General features: G+C 44.2%; 5 protein-coding genes across 7 annotated transcripts; 4 read left to right on the forward strand and 1 right to left on the reverse strand.

Moving 5' to 3' along the window:
* Positions 1-899: 899 nt before the first annotated feature.
* Positions 900-4650, reverse strand: LOC119124939 (putative golgin subfamily A member 6-like protein 3). Its single transcript, XM_037255316.1, has 13 exons — positions 4372-4650; positions 4091-4228; positions 3819-3995; positions 3675-3705; positions 3521-3590; positions 3242-3344; positions 3080-3149; positions 2884-3009; positions 2680-2823; positions 2331-2613; positions 2006-2252; positions 1725-1936; positions 900-1645 (listed from the first exon to the last, which is right to left on the reverse strand). The coding sequence occupies exons 1-13, from the start codon at positions 4383-4385 to the stop codon at positions 1251-1253; spliced, it is 2010 nt and encodes a 669-aa protein (XP_037111211.1). The 5' UTR covers positions 4386-4650; the 3' UTR covers positions 900-1250.
* A 1366-nt stretch (positions 4651-6016) lies between these two features.
* On the forward strand, positions 6017-7099 carry LOC119124446 (ankyrin repeat domain-containing protein 7-like). Of its 2 annotated transcripts, XM_037254434.1 has the most exons (4): positions 6017-6188; positions 6374-6615; positions 6682-6796; positions 6866-7099. In XM_037254434.1, exons 2-4 carry the CDS (start codon positions 6404-6406, stop codon positions 7073-7075), a joined length of 537 nt encoding a protein of 178 aa, XP_037110329.1. In that variant the 5' UTR covers positions 6017-6188; positions 6374-6403; the 3' UTR covers positions 7076-7099. The 2 variants fall into 2 exon arrangements, with proteins under 2 accessions (XP_037110329.1, XP_037110330.1); XM_037254435.1 differs by lacking the exon at positions 6017-6188 and having other exon boundaries at positions 6287-6615.
* Positions 7068-13870, forward strand: LOC119124442 (ankyrin repeat domain-containing protein 26-like). Of its 2 annotated transcripts, XM_037254428.1 has the most exons (21): positions 7068-7237; positions 7308-7445; positions 7634-7770; positions 7901-7971; positions 8077-8134; positions 8205-8249; positions 8311-8550; positions 8631-8717; positions 8801-8868; positions 9220-9705; positions 9875-9987; positions 10061-10243; positions 10336-10354; positions 10438-10540; positions 10607-10763; positions 10889-10946; positions 11017-11151; positions 11245-11596; positions 11656-12161; positions 12251-12403; positions 13654-13870. In XM_037254428.1, exons 1-21 carry the CDS (start codon positions 7083-7085, stop codon positions 13855-13857), a joined length of 3468 nt encoding a protein of 1155 aa, XP_037110323.1. In that variant the 5' UTR covers positions 7068-7082; the 3' UTR covers positions 13858-13870. The 2 variants fall into 2 exon arrangements, with proteins under 2 accessions (XP_037110323.1, XP_037110325.1); XM_037254430.1 differs by lacking the exon at positions 7068-7237 and having other exon boundaries at positions 7259-7445.
* Positions 13870-17200, forward strand: LOC119124445 (ankyrin repeat domain-containing protein 26-like). The gene is made up of 9 exons (XM_037254433.1): positions 13870-13998; positions 14073-14150; positions 14223-14357; positions 14469-14581; positions 14647-14719; positions 14785-15030; positions 15286-15331; positions 15454-15545; positions 17105-17200. The coding sequence occupies exons 2-9, from the start codon at positions 14073-14075 to the stop codon at positions 17108-17110; spliced, it is 789 nt and encodes a 262-aa protein (XP_037110328.1). The 5' UTR covers positions 13870-13998; the 3' UTR covers positions 17111-17200.
* A 117-nt stretch (positions 17201-17317) lies between these two features.
* Positions 17318-25328, forward strand: LOC119123914 (ankyrin repeat domain-containing protein 26-like). Its single transcript, XM_037253305.1, has 23 exons — positions 17318-17389; positions 17673-17846; positions 17985-18091; positions 18171-18308; positions 18390-18502; positions 18842-18862; positions 18976-19133; positions 20405-20499; positions 20666-20851; positions 20927-20957; positions 21039-21111; positions 21238-21454; positions 21523-21592; positions 21673-21813; positions 21911-22202; positions 22282-22766; positions 22844-22996; positions 23144-23184; positions 23262-23334; positions 23415-23633; positions 23705-23928; positions 24014-24209; positions 25110-25328. The coding sequence occupies exons 1-23, from the start codon at positions 17318-17320 to the stop codon at positions 25113-25115; spliced, it is 3285 nt and encodes a 1094-aa protein (XP_037109200.1). The 3' UTR covers positions 25116-25328.
* Positions 25329-27443: the final 2115 nt, after the last annotated feature.

Consider the following 27443-nt stretch of genomic DNA (forward strand, 5'->3'; position numbering starts at 1 on the left):
TGGTTCACAAAGGCGGATGCGGCAATAGGAACGTTTATAAAAAAATTGTTTATTATTATGATTGTTATTTTATTATGATTGTATTATTTATTATTTTGTATATTCATTTTGTTTATATATATATATATATGTATTTTTTAATCCATATTTTGTTTATGCTGGAGGGGGAGGGCACTTCTGATTTATTGATTGGAAGTGATAGAGCTTGTTTGGGTAAAACAATTATTGATTTAAAGGTGAGTTGAAACCAAAATTTCTATTCTATTTCAAGTGTGCATATTTGATGTTTTATTTAACTCTGCAAAGTATTTACTGTAAAAAAGCAATTTACTGTAATAATTTAATGTGCTACGTTATACGATTTCAGTGGTTTTTGAAAAAAATAAATTAGCAAAAAACATTTCCAGATGGCTGGAAACATCCTATGACCAGCAAATGAATTACCCAAATAAAACCGAGGCATTAATTCCAAAATTCCTCTGTGAGGAGACCGAAAGGTGAGTACAGTGGTGTCAACTCGCAGGTATTCCAAAATAAACAAAACGAGTCTGACTGATTACAGATGTCGACCATTTGCGAAGAAACAAATTTGACTATTGATTTAGCACGCTTACATCGTCCAACGACGCAATTGCGTGCTCGGGGTCTTCCCGTCAACGCTGAGGCGTAGTTATGAGCCTCAGAGCTGTCTCGCGGGTCTCGACGTGCTCTCTCTCAAGAAACTAATCGGCACCTCATTAAAAATGATTGACAGCAAACAAATGATCCCTCGACAGGAAGTGGAAAAAATGGCGCCTGTAATGATGTTTTTTTTCCAAGGGTAAAAAATAAATAAATTTGCATATGAAATCAGCATCTGGTTTGCAGATGACGCCGTTCAGGAAATGCAGACCTGCTGCTTTGGTTAGAAGCTGTGCTTTTTATTTCAGGTCTTAAAAACAAAGACGATTTACACCCTAAAGTTGTCTTCCAATCTTCTCACTTGGTAGTGGACACACAAGACCGAGAAGTCCTTGTCGTTCAGGTCAGTTGCATCAAATCGAATGTGGGTAGTTCTCAGAACGCGTGGACCAATATCTGACTTTACAATCATCGGATTTCACCGATTCCAATACTGCGGCGTTTACGCTTATCAGGCGTGAAAGATATTTTGATCTCCTCAAAATACAGTTTTGATGTTTTAATCGGTCAGTTGCTATATTAGAACACAGCCCAGAGCGTCAGTGCACACCTGACCAATGAATGAGACTTTATTCATTCGAAATCAGATCGGCCCTGTCGTCAGCCACTCTTCTCGCGTCGTTAGTTGAGCGGCCCCATCTTCGCAGGGCCCACTTGGACCGGACTGTACCAGGTCCTTGTTGCGAAAGCCGCTGGAGGTGGCAGTCAATGGAAGTGAGCAGCGGGAGAGCCCAAATCTGGAGGCTCTGGAGGCGGTTATTCAACGTGTTCAGCTCTCGCTCCAGCATTTCAAAACCACATCGCTGGAGATCCAGGAACACATCAAAGTCCCGATGCCAGTCCCGTCCTTCATTGGCCGGCTGCTGGTTTTGAGACTTGCCGTCGTCCCCCGTCACCTCGCCGCTTCCATTGCTATCATTTTCCTCGTTGATCTCCACCTCCTCCGTCTCTGGAGGTGGAGGTTCTGCAAGACACATGGAAGGTCATCACGGGTCTCTAAGTGTGATGATTTAGAAGATATTTCCCAGATACGCCGGCCTCACCAATGTTCTGCTGATCCTGATGGAGGGAGGAGGACTCGGCATTGCTTTTGTCTGCCAGCATCTGCGCTTTGACATAATCAGACAACACCACAATCAGATTTGTAATGCTTGAAGTCAAAGCACTCACCCTGGAGGCCTCGTTAGACTCCTTCCCAGGTTCCTCCGAATCTTGCTTTACGGAGGAAGCCTGACTGAGATCGTCCGACTCCAGTCTAAGGCAAACATACAACGGTGTTACTTTCACGCCTCTAGCGGGTCGCCCGGCAAGTGAAAAGTTTCACCTCTGCTCGACCTCCTCGCTGACGGTATCAGCGGCGGCGTGAGCTTCCTTCTGTCTCAGCGCCGCAATGCACAGTTCCCCTTTTCTTTCGTCCAAAAAACTTGCTTGCTCCTTCATTTCTTTCATAACTTGGATGTATTGGGCTTCTCTTTCCAGTAGCTCGTTCTCCATGGAGGAGCCGTACGCCTTGGCCTTGGACAGCTCCTGTGTCAGGCTGGTCAAGGTCTCTTCCCGATTGGCCTTCTCAACTGGAGACAATAATGTTGTTACAAAATCTAGAAAAACCCAGAACATAAAACCCATATAAAAATCCAACCACTACTGACTTGCAAGTTGCTCCTTCAGTCGCTCTTGTTCCTCCTTTTCATGGAGCAGAGCTTTCTCCATCTCCAACCGAAGTTGCTCAGCCTTGGCCAGTCGGGCATTGGCGACGGTCACTTCGCACTTGAATCCCGTAATCATGTTGTTCCACTCCAAGAAACTTTGGGCATCAATGTCGCTGGTGAGTCGGAGATCTTGGCGAACATCTCCCAGCTGCTCATTGAGGGTTTCGTGCTCCTCCTTTTGTTGGATGCTGCTGTGCGCTTCCAGCTCTGTGCTCACATCCTCCTGAAAGATGGAGCTGATCTTCATGTATTTGAATCCTCAAATTGCTCCAAATGAGCTCCATCATACCTCACGATGTTTGCTCCTTTTGCAGTCCTTTTCCGTGGTCGTCTCTTGCTTGCAGTCGTGAGTCTTTGGTTTTTGCCGCTGCTGTGTATTTGCTTCGCGTTCCTGGCGCAACTGATCGTGGGCTTGTTGGAGTTCCTCTTCAACCTGGAACGCAAAAGACACATCAGATCGGAAAGCGCAATTGGACTCTTACGATTTGTCTACTTTGAGATGTTTGCTGCTTTTGCCGTCGTCTTCCTTAGTCTGCTGCTTGAGTTTTTGCTGCAGTTGGGTGTTTACAGAGCGTTCCTGACACAGTTGATCGTGGGTCTTCTGGAGTTCCTGTTCCAGCTGAGGTAGAGCTCAAAAGTCACATCGCTGCCAGATCCGCAACAACGTTTCAATTGGTTTCCTTGCTCACCTCGAGAATATTCACTTGGGCCATCTTGATGGTATTGAGGCAGTCTTCCTGCTGTTGCTTTGACGATGATCTGTTGATGTTGACAGAAGAAGAAAAAAAAAAAACTCAGCAGAGAGCTCAGAGATCATTAGAGAGATGATTGGCCCAAGACCGAGGTTCTACCTGAGGTTGGCAAGTTCATCTTCTATATGTATGTTTTTGTAAGCCACGACACAAAGATCATCTTTAGCCTTCTGCGCTTTAGGCTTCACTCGAAATTGGTCATCTGGTCAAGATAAGCCAAGAAAAGCATATGAGAGCAAGTCCGCAAATTAAATCAGACGAGATGTTGTTCTCAAGTTCCAATGAGTTTGGCATTAAAAAAATAATATAAATTAAATTAAATTAATACACTTTGGCATTACAATCAACATTAATTGGAGGCAAAGACTCCAAGTTCACCTTGAGTGAAAAATGACGAGGGCGTGAAGTCATCAAGGTATTCCGAGACGCCGCCGACCTTTTCCATGCGCTGAAAGCGTCAACAGAATTCAAACTATTGAATTTCACTTTGATACCACATTCAGTGGAAAGGCCATTTTGCTTTATTGGTTACCTGTTTGATCCCATTTTGCGTGGATTGCGATCTGTTGATAACAAATAATATTTGTTTGACCCGCAGTCAAATTTACCTCCGCATCAGCAAGAATTTCATCCAACATAAAAAAAAAAACACACAAAGGAGAAGCTGCAATCGTACCTTCCCTCATCGTCACTTAAAGCGATGTCATCGTACACTGCATTTCGGTTGTAGCGACCGGCTCGGTTCGAATGGGCCTTGCTAAGAACTTCCAGCAGCGAGATCTTCTCGGCCGTCTGTTCTTCCGATTTGTCTGCAATGGAGAGCCGCTCGGACAATGGCGATACCGTCCAAGCTCTGCTTGGGAAACAAACGCAAGGCAAAGCTGGAAGCTCCGTTTATGGTGATTTAAAAAAAAAAAATGTTGCTGTTCAAAATGCAGCTGTGCGTACCTCGCTTCCGGCTTCTCTGTGCACAAAGAGGTGTCATCTTGATTTAACACTTCTTTGTTTTTCAGCGAACTGCTTTTGCTGCCCACTTTGTCCTGTTCGTAGCCTTCTGATCCTCTTCCACTGTCACTGGGACTCCCACTGCACAGAAGATGCAGTCATTGGCTTCATTTATTCTTTTTCAAATCACGGCAACAATTTGCATTACCCAACCAGAATGAAAATATCAACGCTACTTATACCATTGCTGCCGATATATGTGTGTACACAAAGTTGGTCATTACCAAAATGAGAACATGGTCCTCTCGTGGTCCACGCTTGAAAGATAATGCACAAGATTTTTTTTTTCCAAATGGAATAGCTGCTAATGATGTTAGATGAAGCTCAAAATAATTGCTTGAACTATTTTGATAGGCATTTTATGCATTGTGCATATATAGAGCAGACTTTTCAATACATTACAACTTGCTCGTCGTATAATGGAACACAGGTGGAGGTTCCATACAAGAATAAATGATGCATGATTTATGGGGTGACGGTAGCTTCTCCCCTAATTGCATATCCAATACCCTTCACCGCCTCTATTCAGAGGGTCTGATGTGCTTTAAATGATAGATGACGCAAAAACTTTACAGAGCTAAAATAAAGCAGTGACATCATCTTCATTATGTCGTTGGAACCTCCCCCAAGGCCACCGCCCCCAAATCGGGGAAACATTGCTTTTTCTGAACAGGATATTCACAATCTAATTACAATGTATATCTGTGATTAGAAATACTTTAGTCCCCCATGTGGATTTCTACTTGCTGGCTTGCCAGGTTGCAAATGATTTTTGATGTTTCTTGCCATTCATTACTAAGGCAGCAAGGGAGGAGCCTGAGAAGAAAACGTCCTTACAAAGATAATGAGGACTGGAGTACCAAAGTAGAGCTGTTCACAATATCACATGATAGTTTGGCTTGCTCTAAGGGTGTAAATATTACACGTTGGATTATTCTAATTGCTTATTTGCATGTCTGCGCGATGCACTAATTATATTTTGCAATAATTGAAAATTATTGATAAGGTATCAGCTCTGGAGCGAACATGTAATGTTTCCTTTTTTTGTCAATGTCTTTGTCTATGTGCTCCTGCTACAAAATTAATTTCAGTTTCAGGGACAATAAAGAGATTCTGATGCTGGATGGAAAAAGAATGATGTCATGGCATTGCCTCGAACATTTATCATGCATTATTTTTGGGATGATGGGTTTTAATGTCTCAAATGGTGCTCTAACAATTATTTGTCATTCTGTCAGCGTCTCTGCATTCACGTGCATTCGCAATCGTAAATATTTTCTAGACAAACACTGCCACCTAGCGGTCAATTATGGAAACTCAAACCAACTACAAGAACATGCACGACAACGCCACACCGTTATTTGTGTACTTTTTTTTTTTCCGCTTTCAGTCGTCGAGCATGATAAATTGTCTCCGCACACTTTCCGCCCTCTTTTCTTTTTCAAATGTGGCGTTTAAAAACGTCATTAGGTGGAGAACTGAAGATAATTTCTCTGCTTTGAGGCGTGCAGTAAAGCAGCTTGACAGCATTGAGCGTATACCATGCCGCGTTTGGCAGGTTTTTATTTTATTTTTTTTTGCGTTTGGCAGTTTCATCTATCGCTATTTGCGGAGAGAAAAAAAAGAATTTATTTTAGACATTAGTAAATAATCATTTTCACAACAGCTAGGTGACTTAATTGCGTTTTTCTTGGGGCCTTTGTTCGTTTAATAACAATGGATTTGTGACAGGTTATCCAGGGTGTTGAAATGGGCGTTCTGTTGGTAAATTAATTTAAATACCGTTTTGGGGAGTATATAGACTTAATGACCTACTTTTTAGCGTTTTTCTACAATGACGTCACCCGTACTTCCGGGTGACAAAAGCCTGAGCTTTCTTGGTATCAAAAGTAAACAAACACTTTCATGTCATTTCACCCAGGCAGGACGATTAATAACCGTGGTCAGCTTGATTTTTAGACTTCTCTGTTTGAATATGTGAAGTGTCAGTCGAAAGATGTGAGGTACATTGCTTCAACGCGAGTCATATTTTACATTTCAGGTAAGTTTATGGAAGCTCATTGCTGCCACAATAGCGGGGAAAAAAAGTTCAACATCACGTTGTTGCATTCGGCGTCACAAAACGAAGCAATTATTTCATATACAAAAACTACAGTTACCAAGAGTAATGAATTCACTATGTGCGACTTTTCTGGAATAAGGAGTTTTTAATTCTACATCAATTAGGCCACGTTGCTACGCTCCTGCTGTGTCAAGATGAAGAAATTATTTGCCAGTTTCTCAAGTAAGATGCGATCATCAAGTAGTGCTTCAGACAGTGGTAGCCCAGCCACTGCTGGTGCTGGCTACAAGGTGAATAGAAGGAAAATGGAAAAGTTGCACAAGGCTGCCTGGCTGGGTGACGTCACCAAGCTGCGGGGGCATGCCATGTGTGATGATGATATTAATAAGGTGGACGAGCACAACAGGTAAGCCAGATGGATGTCACAAACGGGTAAATAAAAATGCATGCTTATCATCTCTCCTGTTTCCAGGACTGCCCTTCATTTGGCCTGCGCCAATGGATATGCTGAGGCGGTGGAATTCCTTTTAGGGATACAAGCCGACGTTAATCTGCGCGACAACCACAGGAGGACTCCCTTGATGAAGGTGAGCCGAAGCAATTTCATGCCGGATACATTTTGGTTGACGGCTTCCGTTTTGTCGTCATGTGACCAGGCAGTGCAATGCCAGAGTGATCTGTGTGTGAACCTTCTGCTGGACAACAAAGCTGATCCCAACTTGACGGATGTCGACGGAAACACAGCTTTACATTTGGCGGCCAATATCCCCTCTCTCTCTTGTGTCATCATGCTCATGAAGAAAGACGCTGACCTCAATGTCAAAAATCTGGTGATTCCATCTCTGTCCATTCTTAAACACACGTGACATCAAAATGCAACATACTGCTGGTAATTCCGATGTCTGTGATCTTATTTTGAAGAAAGGCCTTTCACCCCTGACCTTGACAGTCCGAGGAGACCACGTCGCGGTGGCCGAGTATCTGTTGAGGAAAGGCGCTGATATTAATATTTTAGACAAACACCAAAGGTTGGAGCAAAACGATGACACGCCCTACAAAATAAATCTTGTTTAAAAAAAAAAAAAAAAAAACTTTCAGGTCACCGTTAATGATGGCCGCTGGCAATGGACACATGGACATGGTGCGGATGCTTTTATCCTTTAAAGCAGATTTTACGCTGAAGGATAACAAGCAACTGTCGGCAAAGGACTACGCTGTTGAGAGCGGTCATCGAGCGTAAGTTTATCTTGTCTTTGCTACCATTTCTTTCCAGACACTTCTGCTTATATAAGTGAGTGGAATTGAGTTCACTGCCACCACTCAGCGCTTGTGTCTGAGGTTTTTGCGTGCAGGTCTAGTCGCCTGGATATGGACTTGTGGCCCCAAAACGTAGTGATGATGTCATCGTCTTGACTCTGTTGTAGCTGCGCCCTCGTTATTAGTGAGCACGCCAACAAAAGGAACCCGGCGGGGTCCCCGGCACCTCCATTTGTGTGTGACGAGATCGTCAACCTTGCTGAAGCCCTGGAGACTTGTGGAGGACCATCCACTAGCAAAGATGGTGATGTCGTCACTTCTTTAGAACTGGAGTGTTAATCAACTTGTTGGCTCGTTGTATAGCGCTTTCAGTTTAGTAGTCCCGTGAGGAGAAAATAAAAACAGCATCTTGAAGCTTTTGATTTGTTTAACAGGCTTCCATTCGCCTTTTAGTGAATTTGCCAGAGCTGGACATGCTATAAAAGAGAAATTTCAATCAAAAGAGGTAAGAATACAAAGCTAGCCAAATCAATATTATTTGTATTTATTATTATTTATTTTATTTATTATTTGATTTATTATTTTTTAACAATAGCATTTCCTCCCTCAGACAGACAAGAACAAATGGCTTTTGAACAAATGTGAAGAAGAGAGCCTGGAAAAGCTTGGTCAGTCTTTTTTTTTTTTTTTCATAACCGACGTGATTGTCTTTAACATCTTACTTGGTTCATTTGATAGAATTGACGGAAGAACTTGGTTTTGGACAATTTGACTGCAACGAAGGTAACGCTTGGAAATGTAACATTGCATGTTTGGTCATTAAATGCCATCCGCCATGCATCAGCCTTAGACAACTCAAGCATTTCCAGTCCTGAAAGTCTGCCTGGATGCAAAAATGACCTTAAGCTTGAGGACGTCCAAGAATGCTTCAGTTCATCTCTTGAAGAAGATGTTTTTTATGTGCCTCCAAAGGCGCCCTTTGCGCTACCAAAACCAATCAACCCGGATGACAAAAAACCCGTAGCATCTTCGAGATCACTCGTACGTCGCCATTCCCCAAACGTGATTCTTCAGGAGAGTGACGGTAAGACTCGAGTGGCTTTTCATTTTTTTCAAATATGCACATTGTTAAAACGTGTCTTTGGAATGACGCCGGTTCTTCAGAATCCGATTGGGACGATGACAGTTTGATTTCATTTTGTGACCGGACCCAAAAGGACAAACGGCCGCTTGAGGAAGCAGTTGCCCGAGGTAAAAAATGCTCGCTAATCGTTTCTCAGCAGTCCGACGAGCGAGAGCGTGTTCTCTGTGTGAAGATCTCACCTCCCCTTCAGGCTCCCCCGAAGTCTCAACGGCGTGTGACGGCAAACCGAGTTTTCATTCTGTTGAGCAGCGGCAAAAGGTGACCCGTCACAAACACACAACTGTATTGGGAAGTGATATTAATGTTAAAATATAAAATGAATGAAAATTCATATTAATATATTAAATATTAAAATAAAAATATTCTTATTAAATTAAATTGTTGTTTTACAACACACAACTGTATTGGGAAGCAATATTAAAGTTGAAATATTAAATGAATAAAAATAAATATTAAATAAATAATAAATAAATATTCAAATAAAATATTACATTAAAATTGTTCCATTTTTTATGCATGATAGAAATAAAATGTGCAGACATATTTTATGCATTCATATAAAAGCTTGCCTCTCTGTCTTTTTTTTTCCCTCCCCAACTCACATTTCAGACGGAGACAGCGCTACCCGAGACCTGTAATGACAGTCTGAGCGACCGAGAGGAGGAGAAATCCGTTTCAAGTCATGTTCAAAGTTTCCTGGAGATGTTCAATGCGCTTGCCAAATCAGGACAACCTAACGAAGAAAAGCAGAGCATCTGTACCTCCAGCTACGAAGAGTCAAACGATGAAGAGGACGCCAAGCCCCTTTGTTCCGTTCGCCAAGCCTGCCGCTCGGAGTCTGGATCAGACGACTCTGTGGCGGAGTCTCCTGGCTGCCCCCTGAAAAATAACAAGATTGCAGAGCGTCAGTCGCCTGCTCGTGAGAACATCATCGTGCTTGGGGAAGCAGAAGAGTCATCTCAGAATGAGGCGCCTCAGTTACTCGCCGAGAAAAAGGTCGTCTACATTGCCCCCGCAGTTTGCACTGCTGGTCAAAACACGACTGCTGAGACCCAAGCTGGACCTTTTCACAACAAGAAAATAGAAGAACCTGCGGTAAGGTTGATGTTGGCTTTACAACTTGTACAAGTTTGTGCTCTCAAGTCGAAGCAAAAAAAATTGAAACTTACTGGAGCTGTCCTAAATTCACCCCAGAGGTTGGATGCTTACAAAATAAACTCAGGCACTGTCTGGGTTTTTTAAAAAAAAATTTACTGTATTTTAGGTGGCCCACGAGACTCATTTGACAGTGGAGACGCCTCCAAATGAGCCTAAAACCAACTTGGTGAATCAAATTGAAGCTTCTTATCAAGTCCAGACAGCTGTCACCTCTCAGAGGTTTGCACCATTTTCCATGTTATGCTTTTTTTTTTTGTCTTCCACAACATTACACTTGAGTTTCTTACCACAGGGCGGAATCGCCACGTCAGCAGATTTTCAACCCGAGCCCCGACGGAAGGACGAAGGACACCTCACAGTTTACCGTGGTTAGCGAAACATGTGACCTCAGTGTCACTCAGATCAAGAGTGGAATCGACAAGGATCTCTTAGGCTTCGGCAGCAGTTTAAGCGACCTGTCAGAAGATGACGGAAGGTATACCTTCATGCTTGTTAGAGCACCTGTATATATTCCAAAATCTAAATTATTATTATTTTTTTTCTATTTTCCGTGGAATATGTGAAAAGAACACCAAGCACTATTGCCGTAAGTTTAATTTTTTTATTATTTTTTTATTTATTCAAATTTTTATTTATTATTTTTCATTGTGCCGAATTTGTGAATGTCAGATCACCGAAGACTGCGAGCTATCCAAAGATGCCGACGATGGTGTCATTTCAGAGGACTCTGACATCATCCTCCACATTGAGAAACTGGACGCGGTCACTAAAGGTAACATTGGTCGGAAAGCCAAATGATGTTTGCTCGATGATCTCTGATCTGGTTTGTATTTCTCAGACTCCAGAAGTAAGAAGAATCTGTGGGACATCGACGAGCGCTGCTCGCTGAACGCAAACGGTCATCATGACAGACAGAGGCTTCAAGAACTGGAAACCGCAAATCATCTCTTGGAGCAAAGCAATGTGGAGTCGAAAAGCGATGTGGAAAATCTCACGTAACGGCCGCTTCGTTTTCTCCTGGCTGCCTTAAATGAAATGTTCAGACCATTTAATTTGATGTTTTCGTGTGAAATTACCAGCTGGCATTGACTTGTTGACTTGATTTATTTTCCCCACACAGATTTCAGCTGAAAATGGCTATTAAGGCCATCGTGTCGAAGGAAAGTACCAACAAGAAGGTAAGGAAGAGCAACATGGAGGTGGGCCATTTTGTTGAACTCATTTGTTGGATTATTTTCATCTGGCCAGTTTGAGGAGGATCGCGCGGACACGCTTTCGGCGCTGAATCACACCACGCTCAATTCATGCATGCACACGTTAAACAGTCAACACGTCAAGCAGAAAGAGATGGAAGAGCAATACAAAAGAAGCAAAAACAATGAGGTCTTGGAATCTATCTCATCCAATCCCAAAGACGATTTTATACGTCTTGGTGTTAAAAAAAAGTTCAGCGTGTCTTCCCCCGTTATCTTTCAGGAGCAACTGAGAGCAGAACTTGAGAAATTACAAGCCCACACCAGCATCAAACAGCGAGACCTCGCCGAGGAAAATGAGGCCCTCAAGGACCAGGTGGAAGATTTTCGCCTAGAACTCCGACTAGCCTATGACAACGACAACCAAAACGCCTTGGATTGGAACGATACCATGACCTCGTTAAAGTACGAGCTCAAACTGGCGAATGAGCGCCTGGAGACTGAGCAACAAGCCCACAACAATTTAGCGGCTGAGTTCCAGTTGGCCCGCACCTGCCTGGCTGAGGTTGAGCGAGATCGGTCGGACTTGAAGAAAGCTCTGCGTCAAGAGAAGGACGAACACCAGCGACTCGCAAGTCAGTATTTGCGTCTCTACTCTCGGGACGGCTCGTTTACAAAGTTTGTTTCTCGCCAGGCGAAGTCGCATGTCTTCGCGACAACGTCAACAAACTGTCCCAGAAGCTGTCCAAGACCAAGACGCAGGCAAATGCACTGGAGAGCGACGTTCGTCGATATGACGTGCAGATGGCGGAGAAGGACAAGCAGCTGAGCTCCGCGCAGCGCGACAGCGACCAGACGGCTTTGCGTATCAAAGAGCTGGAAGCCGCCCTGCAGGCCGAGAAGGAGCTGGTCGCTCGGGCCGCGTTGCACCAAGAAAACGCTCAGGAGCACCTCAAGCAGGTTCAGAACGAAGTGGCGTCGCTGCGGCAACGGCTGGAGGAGGCGCAGAGCAAAGTTGCGGCCAAGGAGAACGCTTTGACGGACGGCAAAAAAGGTTTTGAGGATGCCTTGTTTAAGCTTCGCAGTGATTGCGAGGAAAAGGTCCAGCAAGGGCGGATGGCGCAGAAGGAGCTTGCCTCCAAGGCGAATGAAGTTGAAACTCTCGTTCGGAGATTGGAGCAGGAGAAAACAGAGAGGCAGGTGAGATCAATACTTGATAACACCTTTTTGGTGTACATTACCTAACGCAGTCGTTGGGGGGTTGCCCGAATTTGCTTTGGGCGGCACAGACTTGCCAAAGGCAGCTGCAGCAAGAATTCGATGACTCCTTAAAGAAGCTCTCAAAGTGCGAAGCTTCTTTGGAGTTCAGCACGCGCTACCGCACCGACTTGGAAGAAGAGAAGACTCGGCTCCTCCAAGACAATGACAAGCTAAAAGCAAAGGTGAAGTAAAAAAAAAAAAAAAAAAGATTCAGTGCTGCTTACATTGTTGCCATCTGTAATAAAGCCCAAAATAATCAAGCAAATTAATTGACAACGATTTTCATAGTCAATAAATTGGCGACCCCCTCTTAATCGATTAATCGTTCAAATTAATTTCTTGTCATCCGTATTAAAGCCCAGAATAATAATCAAGCAAATTAATCGACAACTATTTTCAGAGTCGAGTAATCGTTTTAATCGTTCCAATTAATTGGCGACCCCCCTCTAATTGATTAATCGCTCTTATATTTTAATTAATTTACAAATATGTCATAGTCAATTAATCGTTCTACTCGTTTTAATTGATTGACAACTTTTTTTTATAACCAACTAATCGTTCTAATCTGAGCTCCTTGGGAATACCGTTTTTTTCCATGTATAATGCGCCCCCATGTATAATACGCACCCTAAAAATGGCATGTCGATGCTGGAAAAAAGCCTGTACCCATGTATAATACGCACCCAAATTTTGACTCCTACTTAAGTCCGTAAACGTAAAATTATTTCAGAAAAAAGATCATCTTTGGGAACAACCGGATGTTATTCTGCCGGTCAGTATCACTGTGCATGCGCTAGCAAACTCGATAGCGAAGAAATGTTTCGGATTTGTGTAGGGTACATTGTGACAGCAAACGAGCAGGTGATCGAGCAAGCGTCTGATACGAGAGCATTGTGTTCGTATGGAGCGTGTTTGAAGTGAACAGCAGAGAAGAAAGGAACAAGGCAAAGTGTTGTGAAATAAAATATTACCTGTAATACGCATTTAGGTAGAGAACTGAACTCTCGCTCTTTATATAGCTGACGTGTCTTGCGCATCCGTTCTGCGCATCTCTAATGGCGGCCTCCGTATGATATCCGGTTTGCGATGGAGATTAAAAAACAAACAATATTTGACAATAACACACCATCAAGGATTGCATCATCGCATCAAACGATGTGTCGTCAATTATGAATTTTACTGACTAAGTGTGTTGGGCTGGATGGCTGAATGCTATGCGCGATTGACAACAAACAAGAAGAAAGGTGATTTCAAGTTTTATTTCGAGGGAGATTTTCTTCCAAAAAAAAAAAAAAAATGTACCCATGTATAATGCGCACCCCAGATTTTAGGACAATAAATTAGTTAAATTGTGCGCATTATACATGGAAAAAAACGGTATTTCTTAGCACAGACAGTGTTTTGCCGACGATGCCTCTCCTCCATCATTTAGCTGCAGGAAAGCAAAGCCCAATGCATCCAAGCCGAGAAAGAAAGAAATGAGCGAGCGAGTCTTTTGGATGAACGAGAACGAGACCTGAGCATTGCGACGCGCAAGCAGAAGGAAGCTCAGGCTGCCGTGGACGCCTCCAATCATGTCAGCAAACAGCTTGAGGAGGCTGTGCAAAGGCAAACTCACTCTCTCAACACATGCTAGCATATGTTTTGACTGTTTGAATGTCATGTCAACGTGTGCCACACCAGGCTGGAGCTGAACAACATCAGGTTGGAGGCTTCGGCAAAGCAACAGTGCAACAAGTTTGATGCGCTTCAGAAGGTGGCTCAGGAGGACGCCAGGGTGAGCAGCGCTAAAAAAAAGAAATCAAAATCTCACACCAGCTCTAAAATGTGAAAAAAGATATATTTCGACAGATGAGAGCTCAATTGGAGGACTTGGTGACAAATCTTCAGAGTCGGAAGCTTACGTTGGAGGATCAACTCAACAAAGAGGCAAGCGCCGTGTTTTGTCACACTCATCGAACGTGAATAGATGCGGTACGACTTTTGTGGTCTTCTGTTCAGGTTCAAAAACATAACGTGTTGTCAAACAGCGCTCAAGACACTCAGGTCATGTGGGCGGAGGAACTGAAGAGCCGCTCCAAGTTAGGACTCCGTCTAGCAGAGCTGGAAAAGGAAAAACATGACATGAACACCCAGGTGGCCGTTAACTCGTTCATTTAATATCTTTAATAACCATCATTGACACTAAATGTTAAGTAGTGGTCAAAAACTCCAAATGTGACAAATGTTGAACAAGTTCTATTTCAGGTGGAAATGGCCCAAAAGAAAGCCGAGGAATTAACAGAACAAAAATGGTCCGTCAACTCTCGTCTGGACCAGGAGATAAAGAGAAACTCGGAGCTTCAAAAGGAAATCTACAGGTGCTTACAAAACTTAGCCTCATATATGTCATTGCTGCATTTCTGAATTTCACTCCCACATTTAGGCTTCAATCTGTGCTTAAAATTGCCAAGAAGAAACTGCATGATCAGCAAACGAGTGTAGGGGACAGACAAAAGGTTTGTCTCTCGCAAAATCTGCTTCAAATCGACTCCATGTTTTGAATTTTTTCCCATTTGTTCAGTTAAATCTCCAGGTTGACCAACTTCAGGCCAAGCTGGAGAAAGAAATGTCCTCCCGCAGCCAGTTGGAGAGGACCAAGAAGCAGCTGGAGGAGGAGGTGCTCAATCTGAGACGGAATCAAGGACCCCCTTCGGACGGAGTCGGCCCGGCGCCGCCAGCCAACATCCAATACCGATGCCACTGCTCAAAAGTCCCCAACCTTCCGAGCGAAGGACCGAGCTGCAGTGTGGAGGACTACCTGGCCAAGGTTGGTGCGATAAATGTGTCCAAACGTTGAATTGGTAATTGGCCATTTTGTATCAAATTTATTGTCACCTCTTTAGCCTAATGTCGTCCTTAAGAACCAATTGGTGATTTATTTTTATTTTTATTTTTTTAATGTTCTGTATCATACCATGATGGTAGTTGTACTTCATTTTTAGTATGTCATTTTCTCTGCCTTTTCGTAATTCCATTTACAATTCATTCTGTGGCCGTTATGATTTATTCCATTGCGTTGCAGATGCGGCAAGATCTGGACGAAGCCATGTCAAGAGAATTAGGCAATCGTAAGTACCCCGAAGCGATTTTTGCCGCCTTTGTGTACATTCTCAAACTGCCTCCTAAATAACAATGTCAAAATGATGCGGCGTTGGACCTGAACGTTTTGTAACCAGTGTTCCTTCCTCAGCCTCTGTGAAACTGGACATGCCTTCGACGTGTGTGTCGCCTGTGAGTCGGGCAAGACAGCAGTATGTCAATATATTGAAGAAGAACCGGCAGGTATAAAACCAGTTTGGACAAAGACACCGAATTGGACGATCTGAGAAATCCCAACCCAACTCATGTTGGTGCTATTTTCAATCTGTAATATTTTTATAAAGTCTCATTCAAGTGTTACATGAATCGACAAGTCAGTGTAAAGGACATAAATCAGTCGTATATATTGTAGATATATTTTGCTATGTGGGCACCCTTTAGCCAACCAACACTGTCCCTTTGTCCATTAATGTTCTGTATTGTGCAAAGCAAGAACTGACAGATGTGACACATCCAATTCCATTTAATAAACAGTCTTTTCTAGGAAAGTAGCAATTTTGAGTGGTAACGGAACTTATTACATCGACCAACCATCTACAATGGCGAATTATAACATGGGTTCAGTCGTGGTTCAAACAATTACTGTGATTTTTTGTTGTACAAAAAAGTGCTGGAACAAGTTGGACGTGCATTTAAACGTTGGTAGAAAATTTCTACCATCATTTCTACTAGAAATGATAAATGCAGTTCATATGTAAAGGTTATAAGTCATGTTTAGGTTCATATTTAAATTTCCCCATCAAGCGGAATATGACACTCCTAACTTTTTGTCAGTTTTGTATTCCATCATTTAAAAAGAAATATTGAAACAATCATGGTAAAAAATGGTCAGGTGTCCCCAAACAATAACCAGTATGATTAAAACGGACAAAATCAAATTCTGGTCTTCTTTTCTGGGACGTCACGTGACAAAAATGTTTGTAAATTAGGCCGTCCCCCCCACGCAAATATGGTATCTTCCACAACGTTCTTTAAGTGAAGGTCCGGGAAAACCCATTATGAGTGATGACGCAATGACCCGCACACAGCAGGTGAGCAAAATAACTAAGCGCGTTCTAGTACGCCACCGGTGTTAATGAGAGCAAACCACAACGCAAAAACCCAACCGCCATACTAAGTGTACATTGTTCCATCCTTCCTTCCCCCCTTGAAAAAAAACGTGACGTTTTAAATGACGTCACTCGGTAGAGGGAACTAGTAATTTATATGTATAGGCTCGTGTGACAATAAAGCCATCGATACCAATGACCTCATGACGCGTCTGAGATTTTCGTGTTTGCCTGTTTACTTGCAATTGTAAAAATTGGAGAGAAAAAAAAGACAAAAATAAAAAATGAAAAAACGGGTTACAGAAAGTAAGATGGTTTTTTTTTTTGGTTGATCATGAAAATGGTCACGAAAGTTTGCTCGAGTTTAGAGTTTCGGTACCGCGACGATCCAGCTCACTTTAGAAAAGTGTTGGTATGTACGTCATGCACCTGTTCTTATTCTTAGTTTTGTTTATGGAAAATGCATATCTTAACAAATTAGCTAGCTTTCAATCCAAAATGACTCGCCAATTGTTTAGTGAATGAATTTGAGAGCTTAGCTTCATTGTTGGGACGTATCACATGATGCAGGCTATTCTTTTTTTGTTGCCATATCACTTGAGGAAGCTGGTGTGCAAATGACATCATCAAGGTGTTTTTGTTGTTGTTGTTGAAAAAGTAGCATTTTGGCCCTACCTCAATCTATCTATTCAGGGATGAGAGGCGCCACCGGTGATCCTTTAACAGCAGTTAAGTAGCGGAGCGTGGCGGTGCAAACGCTGCTGTGTAAGGATGAAGAAATTATTCAAGTTCCCGAGATGGAAGTCATCAGTTGATGCATGTGACTGCGCTTCCGTAACCACAAATGCCAGTGATATAAGAGAAAATGAGATGGGCAAGTTTCATAAGGCAGCCTGGCAGGGTGATATGGCCAAACTGGAGAAGCTTGTCAAAAATGTTGATATCAATCAGCTTGACAAACACAACAGGTCAGTGTGGGTAGAAGACAGAATGCTTGGTTTAAAAAAAAAAAAAAATATATATATATATATTATATATATTATATATATCTTTCTCTCCTGTTATAGAACAGCACTTCACCTTGCTTGCACCCGTGGAAATGTCGAGGTGGTGAAATTCCTGATCAAGAAAAATGCCCAGGTCAATTTCTCTGACAAACAAAATAAAACTCCTTTAATTAAGGTAAGCCCGGATAGACTTGTAATACGTTTTGTGACTTTGTGGTTTTCTTTGTCCTGATGTGACTTGTTCATTTTCTCAGGCAGTGCAGGAACAACATAATCTGTGCACCAACATTCTCCTTGAAAACAAAGCCGACCCCAACCTGGTGGACTCTGATGGAAACACAGCTTTACATCTGGCCTCCAGCATCCCGTCACTCTCCGTCATCATCTTGCTCGTGAAGCACGGCGCTGACATCAACGTCAAAAATCGGGTGAGCACTTTCTCTTAACTCCTTCAGCGGCAGCCCAATTCAAATGGAAATTTGACATCCATCGTGGTCATTGGCAGTCATTCGCACATACCCGAGTCATTAGTTGTTACATGTCTTAAATTCTGACGCTATTTTCAGGAGGGCATTTCACCCCTGACTGTGGCAGTCCAAGAGGACCACATAGAAGTGGCAGAGTTTCTGCTGAAGAAAGGTGCCAATGTTAATATTGTGGACAGACATCGGAGGTCGGAAAGCAGTGACACGCTTCTTATTTCAATGAGCCCATCTTGTCAAGTGACTTTGCGTCTCCAAAAAAATACACAGGTCGCCGTTAATGTTGGCCGCGGCTAACGGACACTTTGACATGGTGCGACTGCTCCTAAAGTATAAAGCCAACATTGAACTAAAAGATAGCCGAGGACAGTCAGCTGAGAACTACGCCGAGTTGGAATATCATGACACGTAGGTTGATCTTGCGTTTTTTTTTCTTTATAAATCATCTGTCATGGCACAATCATGGTGACGTTTCATTTTGTCCTCTAGCTGTAGCGTCCTCATTACTGAGCACAGGAAGAGACCGCCCACCTCCCTCCTGGTCTTGCCAAGCCCAAGTAAAAGGAGGTCCAAATCCCTGGAACGTATCTCGATTAAAGATGGTATGTATTTAGTGAAGCTCACCTGTGTTGCAAAAACAACTTTATGTTTTGTGTTCACTCCTGCAGTTGGAAGTGTTGACCGACGAAGTTCTACAGGTGGACACAAAGAGGAACTGAAACGGAAAGATGTAGGCCCAAACAAGAAGAATTGATATTGCTGTATTTTGGTGATTCAAATTTATTTTTGTGTGTGTGACCAGAGTGAAATGAGCCACTTGGTGAGGTTTTCGACCCTATTGGATAAAGGAAAAACTGAAAAGTTTGGTGAGTGGAGAATCACAAGTCACAATAGCCAAAGCATGCGTGATTGTCTTGAACATGTCTTTGCTTCTCTCACAGACAACGAAGAAACGGGTTCAGGTGAGCTTCGCTCGTCTTGTATAAAATATTTTTTCTTTTTTTTTTTTTTTTTAAGTTCAGCCGAGCGTCATACTTGTCGCGTTCATTCGATTATACCTTGTTTTTTGGATCAGAATGGGATAAAGCCAGCAACGCCAGTAAAAGGGCTGTGCCCGAAGGATCGGTGGCTTCGCAGAACTCTGAAGAATTCGCGGAATATTCTAATTCCTCTGTGGAGGCCAAGAAGCTTGAGGTGTTTCCAAAGGCAGCCGGAAGGAATCTCTCGGACAGGGTAAACTTGAGCCCACATCATTAAGATGATGTCATCATCATCATCGGTTTAAAGTCCGCTTTCCAGGCGCCGCTGGGTTGGACATCATTAAGATGATGTCACTGCTTTATATCAGATCTTTAAAGTTTTTGGTATCCCCTATCACTTAAAGCACATCAGATCCTCTAAGTCAAAGTGGGCACGCTTACGGCATTTGCAATTGGCCCAAAAAAACGTGCACGTGTTTGGCTGACTGTCATAAATCATGCAAATTGCATTTATTTATTTATATACCTCGTGTCGGAATATATTGAAAAAAAGTCTCCTCCGTTGATAATGTCTATTTAAATCGCTCAAGCCAACATTTTGAGCATTCGCTGATAATGTAATTTAATTTTGGAAAAGTCAAGCAGTAGTGATTCACCCTTCTATTTGGGGGAAAAAAAAACAATTTGAGCGGAGGACCACAAGAAGACCATGTTCTCATTTTGGTAATGACCGACTTTGTTTTCAGGTTTGGATGTCACGAATGTCGAGTAGCTCGATTAGATCTTTCCGTTGCGCTTAAGTAAAGCTAATGTAAGCTCGTGTATTGAGATTGCTGACCTCTGACCTTCTCTTGTAGTGGCTTTTTCAGGGTGCCAAAGAGCCTTCTCAGAGTCTTCCAGTGAAAAATCCAAATACTGCTTTTGACCTTGTCGCCAGAAGATTAGAAGGACATGCAAGTGAGAAAGCTGAGAGTTCAGTGAGCTGCAAAGGCAGTTTATTGGGGAACAAGGAAATGTCAAGTCCACCTGACGCCTCTTCAAATTCAAAGAAGCCAACAGTAAGGTACGCACGCTTCGCACATTAAATTTGGCCGCACACTCCCAAAAGATGGCTGGAAAATGTATGTAGTTATTTTTCATTTCATTATTTATTCTTGTATCTTTTATTTTATTATTTATTTTATTATTATCTATTTTATTTATTTTTCATTTCATTATTTATTGATTTTGTTTCTTTTATATTTTATTTTTCATTTCATTATTTATTCATTCTGTATTTCTTTTACTTTGATCTAAATCTCAATATTTCGTGAATTGAGATTCCCAAAAACGGGGGCAGTACGGTGCCTTAGTGGTTGGCCCTTGTGAGGTTCAGGGCTTGTGAGGTTCAGGGCTTGAATTTCTACTCTGTCCTTCTTCTCTGTGGGGACTGCGGACTCCTCCCGCCCACCCAGAAACCCAAATTAGGTTCATTGAAGCCTGTAATTTCTTTGTAGGTTTGGATGCTGTTATGTCGATTTTCAGCCCTCCAATGATGGGCGTCCAATCGAGGGTGAATCATCACCCAATGACAACTTGGATAGTCCCCAGCACACCCACGACTCAAATGAGGACGCTGGGTATAGAAAATGAATGGTTGAATTTCAATTAGGATTTTTTTTGTCCCAAATCCGGCTAAAAATGCATTCACCAAATTTACTTTCGGGGTCGGGGGTCAAAGAAGCGTAGAATGGCTCTTCCCAGCTTGACTTTGATGGCGAGCTTCGTGTTCTTGTGTTTCCGTAGCAGACCACGGACCACATCACTGCTGCAGCGGTTCTCCATAACAAGGAAACCGGACGAGCAAGCCGCAGAGAAGATTTCACAACTGGAATTAGTTAGCAAGGCTCACTCCAGCAGAGCCGTTACCCTCAACCGAGATCTTCCTGTAAACGACGACACTTTGAGTGATGACTCGGAGGATGAAGGAAGGTAGATATGCAAAATGACTTTTGCTGAGATGAACGTGACACAATTCTACAATAAATTTCTGTTTGTTGGCAACAGGTCGCAATCCAAACAAAAGATGAAGAAACAGGTAAGCAATGGAATGGTTTTTTCCAATACAGTTTGTGGTGCGGAAAGTGAATTCAGTTAACATGTTCTGTTCCAAATCCAGCGCATTGACGAAATGGAGATCTCCGAAGAACTTGATGAGATCACGTCCTCATCGGATGGGACTCTGGAGGAAGGTGAGTTCCCACACCCCCTTCTGAACTAGAAGGCATCGTCTCTAATAAATTTTCTTTCTAATACCAAATTGTCACGGGTACATGATGTCATTGACTTCCTCGTATGCTCCACTTTTTTTTTTCCAGTGGATAACCAATTTAGGGTGAAGCTGGAAGACTTCGTGAGTCAACCGATCAAGCACCCCATTCTCAAATCCACAGACCATCACGGCTCCTCTGTCAAGGTGACCAGACTAAAAGAGGAGACGGCCCAGTTGAAGAGCAGAATGGAGGAGGCCAAAGACGACCATTGTGTCATGGAGCACAAACGCATGCAGCTGGAAGCCGAACTCGCCAACCTCAGGTAGAACCTCAATCATCTTATGATCTTTGAGCTTAGCTGAGCTTGCTTTTTATTTCTTCCGTCAACAGATCGTCGTCAAAGCAACGGCAAGAAGACTCCCTCAATACCATCAACATGGCCAAACTCAACAAAAGCAAGGTGAGGAAGAAGCGTATCCAATTGTTGAAACGCTCTCGAAGATCTGGCGGCCATGTGACTTTTGTTTCATCCGCCCCAAGCTCGAAGAAGACCTCCGACAGGCCCATGTGCAGTTGTCTCAGGAACGCTGCACAAATGCACAACTGCAGCAAAAACTAAAGAGTCAGGACTGCAAGCAACAGACCATTGAAGAGGACTACAAAAGAACAGAACATAATGTGGTAATTTTCAACCCCTCCTCCTCCCCCCAAAAAAAGACATTCCTCATAAAAAGTATCCCAACAAATTTCCAGTCATCTGCAACCTTGAATCTTGTAGGATCATCTAAGAACCGAGCTTGCGCACAGCAGCACCAAACAAAAGGACCTTCTTGAGGAGAACGAAGCCCTCAAGGAGCAGCTGGAAGATCTTCGCCAAGATCTCCGACTCACCAGCGACAACCACGCCCAAAGCGCCTTGGAGTTGAACAACCTGATTACGGGATTGAAGTGCGAAGTGACCCTCGCCAACGCCCGACTGGAAGCTCAGTGTCAGGCTTATAGCCGATTGGAAGCCGAGACTCTGCTCCAGGGGAAGGAGGAACAGGAGCGACTGAAAGACAAACTTGCAAGTCAGTAAACACCATAGCTCGCCCGTACTGTAAAAGCATTGACCGATTTTTACTCATCCGCCGAAATGGATCTCCCCAGGTGAGATGGCCATTCAACGAGAAGCCTTCAACAAACTGTCCCAGAAGCTGTCCAAGGCCAAGGCGCAGGGCAACTCACTGGAGAACGACGTACATCGAATGGAGGCGCAGCTGACGGAGAAGAACGCGCAGATCGCTACCCTGCAGCGGAAGATGGACCAAGTCACCACGCGCGTGAAAGAGGTGGAAGCGCTTCTGCAGACCGAGAAGGACCTGGTCAGCTGGGCCGGAGCGCGCCAGGAGGCCACGCAGGAGCTGCTGAGCAAATCTCAAAGCGAAGGCGCCATGCTACAGCAAAAGTTGGACGAGACCCAAAAATTGTGTGTCGCAAAGGACATCGCCGTGTCGGACGCCCAAAAGTGTTTCAGTGAAATTTGCGAAGACAGAGTCCAACTGGTGCAGGACAGGAATCAGGATCTCACCGCCAAGGCCGCCGAACTTCGAGAATATCTCCACCAATTACAGGAGGAGAAAAAAGATAAAGAGGTGAGGTCATCTTATCACGTTTGGAATGATTTCACGGGTGGCCGATCGCTGTCTAAATGTCGTCTCCGCCGCTCCAGACGAGTCTGAAGCAGTTGCAGGCCGAGTTTGCCGACTTACTGGTGAAGGTGTCGAAGTGTGAAACTTCTCTAGAGCTCCACGAGCGATATCACGTCGAAGCGGAGGAAGAAAAAGCGCGACTGCACAAAGAGGTGGACAAGCTTCAACGAAAGGTATTCAACGTCAATACTCTGGTTTTTTTTTTCCTGATGCCGGTGGTGTCGCTAATACTGACACATTCCAAATATGAAAAGTGATGCATTTAAAAAAACAAAACAAAACAAAAACATTGCTGTTAATGCTCGCACTTTGTCGCCTAGTTGGAGGAACGAGTCAAACAGCTGGAAGAAGTCGTGCACCGGTACTGGACAACGCCACACAGTCGTGTCAGCAGATTTTTGACATTCTTCTAACATTTCCTCGTTTGAATGCATCCAGGCAACGAGCTCTACTTAGAGGCGCTAAGAGGAAATTGCAAGATCACCAAGCAAGTGAAATCATGAGGGATAAGGTTTGTTTCCCCGATGGATACGGTGCGTCACCTCCGGACAACTTCTCGTGCCTCACATTTGCCGTTTTCTCCCACACCAGGTGAACGAGCTGCAAGCCGAGCTGAGGAGGCAAATGTCCTTCCGCGGCCTCCTGGAGAGAAATAAGAGCCAGTTGGAGGACGAGGTGCAGAGCCTGCGACGCCTAGTGGAGATGAACACGGTGGAGCACAGGAATGCGGAACAGTACCGGCGGGAAATCGAGGAGAAGGCCCGACAGGAAATACAGAAAAAAATCCACGAGGTCAACCTCTTCTTACAGGTAGGATGACGCCGAGGCCACGGCAAAAAGACCAGACGAAGTCAGCTTTCGGTTTGATCTTCTCCCCTCAGTCGCAGGCAGCGACGCAGGAGGCGCAGGACCAGATTAAAGCCTGCACCGAAGTCAGCCTGCGCTCCAAGATCCAAGAACTGGAAGGAGAACTGAAACGATCTCGCAGCATCCAGCACGACACCATCGCCCAGAGAGACGCCTTGCACAAAGAGCTGAAGCGCTACCGGCAGATGCACAGAGAAGAGCAATGTCTGCGCAAGTCCCTCAGCAACGACCTCAAAAGGTACAAGTGTGAGTGAGGACGGCGGTCTCCAAAAGCACAATTTCGAGCGAGTCTTCTCAACTGCTCCTTTTTCTCACGTCTGCAGGAGTAACAGTCGCCTGACGGCAGCCAATTCCAAATTGCTCAGCGAGCGCTGCAACTCTCTGGTCGCCTCAGCGACGCCGGTCCCCGTGGCTTCCACCTCCAGCGGCATGGCAGCGCCGTACCGGATGCGGACCTCCAGAATCCTCAACCCTATGGCTGAAGGAGCCAGCGGCAACGTGGAGGGTTATCTTTCCAAGGTTCGTAAAGTCTCTCTGATCATCTTCTGTGTGCGAATGATTATTTTTACACATTGTTTAAAATCTTTTCCTGACTCATGCAAATATAAGCGACACCAAGTGATGGAAGATGTTAAGGCTTCTTCACGTGTGTATGTATTCTTCCTATTCTTGTGCCTAACACCAACCTTGTCATACTTTGGCCTTGGCTGTGGCTCATTCAAACTCTTTGATATCCCCCTTCGTTAATGTTTACTGTCAAACGAAACATAAAATGACACACGGTTTATTTCAAACAACTGCAAAGCTTTGTCATGGAAACGTTTGCTTAGCTTAAAACAGACCTGAGCAACACATGTAGATGGAAAATTTAACAATTCAATTAATTATCCTTTGCCCACAAAAAAACAAAAACAAAGAAAAAACGCAACTTACTTCAAGCGTATGTACGGTTGTGGTATACTGCCCCCATGTGGCCATTATTCCTCACTGCACTTTGTGACCCTTCAATATACAGTTAACAAAAGTCAAAGTCTGCTTTATTGTCAACCTCTTCACATGCCAAGACACACAAAGAAATCGAAATTACGTTTCCACGATCCCACGGTGACAAGACATAGTACACGACATACATACAAGCAAACAACACAAAATAAAAACAAGAAGAAACTTTTTTCTTGCCCCAAAGTTGAATGCTTGTGCTTGCCTTTGAAAATAAGATGCGTGTGGTTTTGTGGTGAACAACAAATGATGCGCATCTGTGTGTGTGTGTGTGTACTGTTTTGTACTGAAGAAATGAAAGGCGAGTAAAAAGTCCAGTCCCCTTCACTTCGATCACCAGTATGTACGTCAGTGTCAGTTGAGCAGGCGAGTGTAAAGAACACTTGGAGGAAATAAACTCTTGTTTTGCTTCGATTTCAGCGCTGAGCGGTGAAAACGGAACAAACAGACTCACGCAAATCCAAGTCGACGAGCAAAGGTGTGAGCACTTTGAATGGCTTTCACAACTTGAGTTTGGCAGGCCATGCATGTCATGTGGCCAACATCTCATGCACTCACTCATCCCTGTCCTCAGCCAAAGCGATTGAATGGGGATGGATTTGGCCAACAGCATGCATGGGTGGAGCTGGGCCCCGTTACCAGAGCGAAGCAGCTGAGCTTCAGGGGTCCTGAAGAACAACCACGAGGAAACAACAAGTTGAGGTCGACGCGATGGACAGGTTGAGAAGCGGCCGACTTGAGCTCACTTGAGGGCTTGCCGCCCGCCGCCGGCCGACCGGCCGGCCCGAGCACACTCTTGTGATTTTGGCGGGCTCCATTTTTAGTGATTACTTTCTTTTTTTTTCATGCATGATTATTATGATTTCAGATAGGGACTGTGCCAAGCTCCTCTGTCACGTTCCACCAAGATTTCCCCATCATGAAGAAATGCAAGCACACAATGTACATTGCACTTAAGCACTCACACGATTAGCCGCACGCATGAATCCGATCCCACGTGATAGTTGAAGCGTTCCCCCCAGAAATCGTGAAATTGGCTCAGTAGGTTGTAGCCCAATGTTACACTGCCAAGGTCAACCACCTAACATTTGTATTACCTCCCATGGCAGTGTCGGTCCAAACAAGTAGCTAGCTTGTGGATGAATGAATGAATGAATGCATGCCTGCCTGACTGACTGAATGCATGAAATGTCATGAAAGTGGCTAATTGCTGTGCGTCAACTGTATGTTGCATCACACGAGTGCTGTTATTTTTAGAAGCAACATACAGTACAGATTTAATCCTGTTTTGGGATTTTGACCTCTTTTTGGATTGGATGGATGGATGGACGGACGGACGGACCGATGGATGGATTTGATATGTGCCATCACAAGGGGAAATGTTTGCCTTGCTTTTAGTGTTAGACTTTATTTTTGTAGGGACAAGGGAATGCAACTGACTTTGATATTGCTGCATTTATATATCTTGCCATTTACCGCTGTTTGTCCTTTGTGGTTGTTTTGTTACTTTTGCGCTACATATCTTGTATTTGGAAGTCACTATGTCAAAAGAGAGAAATCTTGTCAATGAGCAGAAAGTTGTAAATAAATGAATGCAACAGCCTGAACTGGAGGATAGATATTCTGCGGGGTTTTTTGTTGTTGTTGTTGGGTTTGTTTGTTTTATGGCGTAGTTCAACTCTTATTTGTGATCAGTTTGAACCAATTACGTATTGAATCAAACCAATTCCACTGACAGGTGGCCTGCATGCTAAAAGTTCCCGAAGGTTGTTTGACGGACGGGACCGGAGCGGACCGGACCGGACCGGACGGTGTGTTGCAAAAAAGTCTCTCTCTCGCTCTCTCTCTGTGATGATGACTTTCTCTTGTTCCTCCTGGCTGGACACATGAACATTCCGGACCCGTGACGTCAAACAGCTCCGAGATGACTTTGTTAACAGAAAGGCCAAATGTACAGGCGCTCGTCGACTTTTCAAAGCGGGACGATCGACTATATGACGAGCGAGCGACACGCACGCACGCAGCCTTTGCAGACTTTGCTGTCACACCACACGAGGTTGGGGCGCGCCGCCCTCGTCGCCGCCTCACTCACCCCGCTCGCCACAAAGCCGCCGCGCAGCGCATCCAATCCAGATAGGCCAAATGTGCACAAGGCTCGTCAACACTTCACAGCGTCCTTTGGGACAACAATGACGAGCGTGGGCAACCTTTGCTGCCACGTGCTCATATCCGTCGCTCGGCCGAGCAAAAGCGGCTCGTCTGCTCCTCAGCCGCATTCGCCGCCGCATTCGCAGCAGCGTTCGTTGCACCGCTGAAGTCAGGAAACACCACTCGATCACGACAAGATGGTCCCGTCCCGGCGTTGGCGGCTTCAGCTGCTGCTGCTGCTGCTGCTGCTGCGGGCCTCCGCAGCAACGGATCCGGAGTGCCAGATAGCTACAGCGGGGGGATCGAAGGAGTGCAAGTGCGAGATAGGCAAAGCGCTCACGTTGAAAATCTCCACCGCGGCAGAGCCAGGTAGTTCATTCAAATGGAAGGACCCGAAGAATAACGCAATTAAGGCTGATGATGTTGGCTACGACTTAGACACAGAATCAAAATCGTTGAAGATCAAAAATTTGAAAGCCGCTGACGCCGGGATCTACAAGGCTGAGTACACTCTTCAGAGCGCATCCAAAACTGAAGAATTCACTGTTCAACCTTTGGTCGTGTGCGATGCGTCATCAACATGCAAAGTCAACAAGGGCAACAATG

This window comes from Syngnathus acus, chromosome 6 (assembly GCF_901709675.1).
Source record: "Syngnathus acus chromosome 6, fSynAcu1.2, whole genome shotgun sequence".
NCBI lineage: Eukaryota > Metazoa > Chordata > Actinopteri > Syngnathiformes > Syngnathidae > Syngnathus > Syngnathus acus.